This window comes from Archocentrus centrarchus, chromosome 19 (assembly GCF_007364275.1).
Source record: "Archocentrus centrarchus isolate MPI-CPG fArcCen1 chromosome 19, fArcCen1, whole genome shotgun sequence".
In the NCBI taxonomy this organism is placed as follows: Eukaryota; Metazoa; Chordata; class Actinopteri; order Cichliformes; family Cichlidae; genus Archocentrus; species Archocentrus centrarchus.
The window spans coordinates 4,935,831-4,943,806 of record NC_044364.1 but is presented as its reverse complement, the minus strand read 5'-3'; the positions used below and the strand labels follow the sequence as shown (position 1 = coordinate 4,943,806).

General features: G+C 40.2%; 1 protein-coding gene across 1 annotated transcript; it reads left to right on the top strand.

Moving 5' to 3' along the window:
- The first annotated feature begins 1,548 nt into the window (after positions 1-1,548).
- On the top strand, positions 1,549-4,565 carry LOC115798728 (dual specificity protein kinase YAK1-like). Its single transcript, XM_030755680.1, has one exon. It carries the CDS (start codon positions 1,672-1,674, stop codon positions 3,979-3,981), a length of 2,310 nt encoding a protein of 769 aa, XP_030611540.1. The 5' UTR covers positions 1,549-1,671; the 3' UTR covers positions 3,982-4,565.
- The last annotated feature ends 3,411 nt before the right edge of the window (positions 4,566-7,976 follow it).

Here is a 7,976-nt window from a genome sequence, read left to right as displayed (position 1 = left end):
AAAGCATCTTTTTTTCTATATGTGCTGTTTTGATTTGCTGTAGTATGTGTTTCTAATCTGATACGGAAAAAAGATCGTAATGGCTTGGAAGTCTTTCCTCCTTTTTTTTGTTACCCCTCTTTTTGCTTTCATACTACACATCTTTGTCAATTGGTCTGGCACTTCTAGGGGAGACAAAATTTCAGTTTTTTTGGTGTGTTGTTCACATATTCAAAATAAAACAAGTGGCACAAAAAAGTGATAATTTCTGACATGTGAAATGCCCCCCCCCCCCCCCCCCCCCCAATATCACTCCTTTGCTTATGAAGTTTTTGTCATTATCAGGCATGCAATTCAGATAAGATTGAATACATGTTCAATATGAAATGCTACTTTAAAATAACAACGCTCATTTTATGGAATAGTAAAATAGTGAATAATATCTGTATTTGTGCTCAATCTGTTATAAATTCAATAAATTTCACTTTCAGAAATAATTTTAGATATCTAAAAAAATATATATGAACACAAATGAAATTAGCTGTAGCTCAGGAGGTAGAGCAGGTCACCTACTGATCGGAAGGTCAGCGGTTCAATTCCTGGCTGCTCCGGGCTGCATGCCAAAGTATCCTTGGGCAAGATACTGAACCCCAAGTTGCTCTCCGATGCAAGCATCGGAGTGTGAATGTTAGACAATAACTCATGGAAGTGCTTGTGTGAATTGGTAAATGTAAACGTGTTGTATGAGTGCTCAGACAGAGTAGAAATGTGCAATATAAGAACTAGTCCATTTACCAAATAGTTTTGCTTTACATGTACATGCAAAAATCAAGTTAATTCTACTTAAGAAAAATAATTAAATACATTTAACAAAATTAAGTAATTTATACAAAGGTACTGAATGAAATGAAGTTAGTTTTACTTGCTAATTTAATTTACTACATTGAAAAAGTTGAGTGATTTATACAAAGTTTAGTTTTACTTAATCTACTTGACAAAATTAAGTTCACTTTACTTGGATTTTATATTTCATGTAAAGAAATAATTAAGTACTTTAAACACAGAACAGTCTTGCTTTATCAACATAAATAAATTATGCAAATAGTTGCCTTAATTTTATTATGTAGATAGGGCAGGATATTTTTATCAGTGTAATAGTTTGCATGGTAAAGTTTAAACAGCACATGATTTTTTATTTTCTTGAATTTTTATTCTGCATAGATCTCAGCTTCCACAGGCATTAGACACTGCTGCCTGATCTAGGCAAATATTTCCACTGTTCTTAAGTTGTAGTAAAGACAGGACAAAAAACTGCTTAGAGCAGACTTGGGAAATGGATATAGTATCATTTTTAAACAAAATAGGATATGGGAAAACTGTTTAAAATTTCTAAAAGCAGCAGGTTCCTGTCTCCATGGGAACCTGGACAAACAACCCCCCCCCCCCCCCACACACACACACACACACACACACTTTGGAATGTCTTTTGATCCTTTGATGTTTTAATATTGTTACTTTTATAGAATTTTATAAATAGAAGCCACAAACTTTCCTGCAGTATGTATCAGACATTTTACCTGAGTGCATCACAACAGTTTGGAAAACAACTTTGAATCGGTTACAATTTCCCAACGGCAGCTGAAGGAATTTTGACAAGTTTCTCATCAATTTCCTGAACAAACACTGTTCACCATGTCGGTCAGCAAACCATCCCTTCTCCAAAATGACTTCGACATCTTTGAAGGAACCATACTGGGAAACTCCTACAAAGTGGAGTCTTTTCTCGGAGAGGGCAGCTTTGGTTTTGTAACCAAATGTCTCGACATCCAAACTAGCAAAACCGTGGCTGTGAAAGTGAGCAAGAACCGCCCCAGAATTTTGGAACAGGCAAAACTGGAAATGTTCATCCTCGAGCAGCTGCGGTGTTTGGATCCAGAAAGGAGCAACATTGTTAAATGGAATGGCTTCTTCCTTGACAACGAGCGTATCTGCTTAAATTTTGAACTCCTCGACCAAAGCCTGTATGATTACATGAAGGACCGCAAGTACCAAGGCCTTCCCATAAGTGAGGTGAGGCCCATTTTACATCAACTGACAACTGCCCTGTCTCACCTCACTTCCATGGGAATAGTACACGCTGACCTCAAGCCAGGTAATGTAATGATTGTGGACCGCCATCAGTCTCCCCTCAAAGTAAAAGTTATCGATTTTGGACTGGCATGTCCCGTGTCTGCAGTGATTCCAGGTGTCCGTGTGCAGACCCTTTCGTACAGGGCACCAGAGGTAATGCTCCACATTCCATTCAATCAAGCTATTGATATGTGGTCCCTGGGCCTCATAGCTGTGGAGCTGGCCACAGGGCTGCCGCTCTACCCTGGTAAAACGGAGTATGATGTCCTCAGATTTATAATAGACATTCAGGGCCAGCCACCAGACCATGTCCTAGACTGTGGATTTATCACTGATTATTACTTTGTTCAACAAAACTGCGGCAGTCAGCGTTGGAGATTTAAGTCTGTAGAACAATTCCAATACGAGACAGGAGTCAACCCTCGAGAAACAAGATGTTTAGAGTTTGATGAGCTGGATGATCTTGAAGAAGTAATGCAAATCAGAACAGGACACCATAGCGGTCAGGATTTGTTGGTCAGCCTGATTAAACAGATGCTGGACTTAGATGCCAATCAGCGCGTCACACCCGCGGAGGCTCTCCGGCATCCGTTTTTTCACACTGGCCTCTCACAGAGTTCCTCCAGAGATCCTTGTATTGTCATGGAGAAGAGAGAAGACCAAAGCCTCATTCTATGTCAGCAGCCTTCCAGTTGGCAATCAAAAGGCAGACACAGCATTGACTGCAATGTCGAAAACCCAGTTGAAATCCCTAAACAAACATCACTCAATATGTCGGACAACAAACAATCCTTCCTCCCCAATAATCTCGACATTTTTGAAGGAACCATACTGGGAAACGCCTACAAAGTGGAGACTTTCCTCGGAGAGGGTAGCTTTGGTTTTGTAACCAAATGTCGCCATACCAAAACCAACAAAGTCGTGGCTGTCAAAGTCATCAAGAACATCCCCCAAATTCTGCAACCGGCAAAAGTGGAAATGTTCATCCTTGAGCAGCTGCGATGTCTGGATCCAGAAAGGAGCAACATTGTTAAATGGAATGGCTTCTTCCTTGACAACGAGCGTATCTGCTTAAATTTTGAACTCCTTGACCAAAGCCTGTATGATTACATGAAGGACCGCAGGTACCAAGGCCTTCCCATAAGTGAGGTGAGGCCCATTTTACATCAGCTGACAAATGCCCTGTCTCACCTCACTTCCATGGGAATAGTACACGCTGACCTCAAGCCAGGTAACGTGATGGTTGTGGACCGCCATCGGTCTCCCATCACAGTCAAAGTTATCGACTTTGGACTGGCATGTCCCGTGTCTGCAGTGGGCCCAGGTGTCTGTGTGCAGACCCTTTGGTACAGGGCGCCAGAGGTCATGCTCCATGACGTATTTAATCAAGCCATTGACATGTGGTCCCTGGGCCTGATAGCTGCAGAGCTTGCCACAGGGCTGCCACTCTACCCTGGCAATATGGACTTCGATGTTCTTGGATTTATAATAGAAACTCAGGGCCAGCCACCAGACCATGTCCTCGACCGTGGATTTTTTACTTATTATTACTTCATACAACAAAACTGCAGCAATCAGCGCTGGAGATTTAAGTCTTCTGAACAATTCCAATACGAGACAGGACTCCAACCACAAGAAACAAGAAATTTTAAGCTTAATAGCCTTAATGATCTTGAACCTTTAATGATGATGAGAACGGGACACCATAGTGGTCAGGATTTGTTGGTGAGCCTGATTAAACAGATGCTGCACTTAGATGCCAGCCTCCGCATCACACCCTTAGAGGTTCTCCGACATCCATTTTTTAACCCTGACCTCTCACAGAGTTCCCCCAGAGACCATTGTGTTGACATGGGGAACACAGAAGACTGAAGCCTCGTTCTCTGTCAGCAGCCTTCAAAAAGCCCACACAGTACTGACTGGAGTTTCCAAAACCAAGCTGTATGCCTAAATTCTACACTGAGCAACAACAATGAAGAGTGTGCCATTCCACTCCTGCTTCTGTTATCCTCCGCAATCTCATCAAAGTTGCCCAAATTGTCCGCACTGCAAAACCCAAAACTCATTTAATTATTACACCAGCCCAGTACTCGAATGACAAATTAATTACTAAGTTGCTCCAAAAATGATCATTTTGGCTTTTTTTTTCTCTTTCATTTCCACTTTCCCCTCACCCCCCCAGGCGGTCGAGGCAGATGGCCGTCCCTTCCTGAGCCTGGTTCTGCCGGAGGTTTCTTCCTGTCAACAGGGAGTTTTTCCTCCCCACTGTTACCAAGTGCTTGCTCATAGGGAATCATCTGATTCTTGGGATGGGGATTCTTGTGGAAATTGAAAGAGAAAAAAAAAAGCCTATTAAACAACAGATATAATCTTGACCTCGAACAAGTAACCATCATATTCAAGTGTCACTGTGGAGCAACAATTCTAAACTAACAATTTGACCTTAAATTTGGATTCTTTCTGGGTGGCAAATACTTAAAATGGTGTTACTGTTTTATTGCTGTAACTGTTTTAAGTCATATTAAATCAATAAAAATGAAAGATCTCAAACTAACATCAAGTATTGTTTTGAAATTCTTGCATTATATTGTATTATTACCTTGACAGCTGGCCTCAGGAAACTCAACTGTCACTTCTACAGTGAGACAAAACATTTTATAAACATGTATATATATACACACACACACACACACACACACACACACACACACACACACACACACACACACACACACACACACACACACTCCGCTTTAATAAAAGACTAAGCTGTAGGCATGCGTTCAGTTCACAATAATTTAAGCTTAATATATAGGAAGTTAAATGCTAAAAACATATAAGGCTGCAGATCAATGAGCAGCCCAACATTTAAAACAGTATTCGCTGTGGGGAATTAAAAACATGAGAAAACCATAATGGTTATCACATCAAATGCATGGCAATCTACACTTCAAAAAAAGTTACCAAAACGCATGCTAAAAGTGTGTTATTCCCACCACCACTAAAGCAGTGGTGTAGTCTACATTTTTGTGGTGGGTATACTGTGCTTAGAAACAAAAGTACACTGTCAGTGCAATGTAATCGACAATTTCTTTTGATTTTTAAACATATTTAACACTGCAAAATTTCTCTAATGCTTTAATTTGAATAAATGTACAAGAAACTGTACAACAGTCGGCTTTGTATTAAAAACATGTAGCATTTATAAAAAGGATAAAAGCTAATCTAATTTTATACAGCCCGCGAGATGATTTCATATAGCAATTATGAATGGCCTGCAGGTAAATAGCGCTCCCACCACTTATACTACAAATCCCACAATGCCCTGCAACAGCTACCTTGCAGGACAAAAGACTTGTGGACTAACCCGTTTTTGGTGTTATCAATGACACATATTGGTCATTGATCAGCGGATAAAAACATCGGTCAGCACTTTTTACAGTAACATTAAAGCTGCCTGATCCCCAAAAATGGCCAAATGAAAAGTGGGAAACAGGGATTACGTATCATTCGACATTTTTAAGTGGTTATACAGAAATTCACAAGCTTTTCTTGTGGGTATACAGCGTATACCTGCGTATCACGTAGACTACACCACTGGCTGGTTTACAGTGTGAGTGAGAGTCATATTTTATGGATTTGACCCTGTGCATTCACATGGAAATGCCACCCAGATGACAGTATTATTATTGTTAACCTCACAATGTCCCTCATTTACGGTGTATTTCTCATACTTAGAGAGATGTTAGAGGTTGAGCGTGGTGCGACGGTGACTGTGACACCATAACTGACCGTGACTGCAGACAATGGTTAACAAACACAACCTCGTGGGACCTCAGTTGTTTTGGGTAGAATGAATCGATTCATGGATGCAGACAGACTGCCACCATGTTGCAGTCGATCAGAGTCAGTCTGCCCCAGTAAGTGCAACTCAATGTGCCACGTCTCTTTAAAGGAGAGGATCTCAACTAGTTCCCAACTGGTTGTGCTGTGGTTATTTGTGGAGGAATTTCTGAATTTGTTTTAAATCTACGAGGTTCTCGCTGGACTCTGAGTTTAAGTAGTTAATGTGAATTTCTGTGTATGACAACAGATTTGCAATTTACGCTGCTTTATCACAATTCATTGCCATATTATCACAGACTGCATTGCAATTGCCAAGTTTTATCACCATCTTGATAAACCAAAGTTGCTTTGAACTCAGCAACTGACCTTAGTGACTGCAAACCTGGCCCCCCCATCTTTGAAGCAACCATTTTATAAGCAACAAGATTGAGAATGAATGAATGTGAATGTGAAGAAGTTCATTGCTGTCGCAAGAATCCTCCAAAATTGGTTCCATGTTTGTTTCCACTGTAAAGTTTTTTTTTTTTTTAATTCATCTATTTGGGATTGACTCCCTTTTGAGGTCAGTGGCCAATTTAGTAACCACAGTTTTTCAACACTTCCACACTGGCTTCATTTTTCAGACCTGCAGGTTTCCTCATGTTGAAGTGACAAATGTATTTATTGCTATCAGCTATTAACAGCTGAAGCTAAGTAGGGTAGCGTTTAAGTTAGCTTCATGCATTGGCTGCAGCATTTTAATTGGTGACAGTAAGTAACTCCTAAAGGAGTCAAAGTGCTGACCCTGTGTTGGAAAAAATAAGCTTTACTGCCTCGGCCACTGCTGCCAGCATCGGTCATTTAAAACGACCGCATGGACAAGAAGCCAGACTGGACAGTAAGTTTTACATCAATTCACTGCTCATCACACTTTATTTCCTGTTTCATATCATATTTGAAGGTGCTCATTTTTTATTTAATATTTAAATTTAATGTTGAAACTGTAAAACTAAATTTCACAGTTTCAACATTTGGCATTTTTCCTTTGCGCTGTTTTATTTGCTTGACCTCTTACACAGCCTCCCACCTTTTTCAGAGTACAGTTTGTGTGTACATTAAGTAAATTGGTACATTAACTTCCATTCTGGTTTTATTTCTCTTTTATTATTGCAAAACAGTGGCAGATTCCTGTGTGTTTTTGGCACCGCTGAGCTCTTTCCTCTTATGTAAGCCTCATTAAGGCTTCTGGAAAAATGAGTTAATTTGTCACACAATACCTTATCCTTCTGGTCTTATCATCACTGTAAAGGGATTCAGGCAAATTAAAGTCCCATCACTCGGTCCACGTCTGTTAGGAGTACCATTCCTCCGTCACTGTAAGTTCATAACCAGAACATTTGGCCTCGAAGCATGCAGAACACAAGGTCCTGCAAGAGAGACTGAGAATCTTTCCTTCTGGCCACTTTATCCTTGCACAGATGGTTTTCTTCTGGGAGAAGGTGTTGAGTGAGAGCTGAAAAGGCTGGTTTATGGCATTAAAAGGACCCAAGAATACTGAAGAGCGTTCATGCTCTTCTTCCAAGAACCGCTGGGGCCAACACTGGAATGAGCAGACCAACAGGAATGAATGTGAAGAGAATTGTGTTTGATTTTTGTTTCTTGAGACCTCAGATTCACAAGCCTTACATTTTCAGTTCTGCAATATAGCACATGGTAAGCAAATTAGCTTACCAATTAGCAGTTTCTTGCTGCATAATTCAACAATTAATTTAGCAATGCTCATTCACCACAACTTCTAAAAACCTGCCTCTTGGGTTTTCACCTTTTTCTTGTTTTTTTTTTTTTTACCTTTGCATCTATTTTAAACTATTTAACAACATGCTAACTTGCTCTGTAACATATTAGACTGTTTGCCAACGACAAACATTAGCAACAGGTTGCAGAGAGAAATGCATGGTGATCAATGAATGTGCTGCATGATTATATTTGCAGATGATATTTTTTTAATGCTTTCAGAGAACGCCCCTAGGATGATCTGCTTG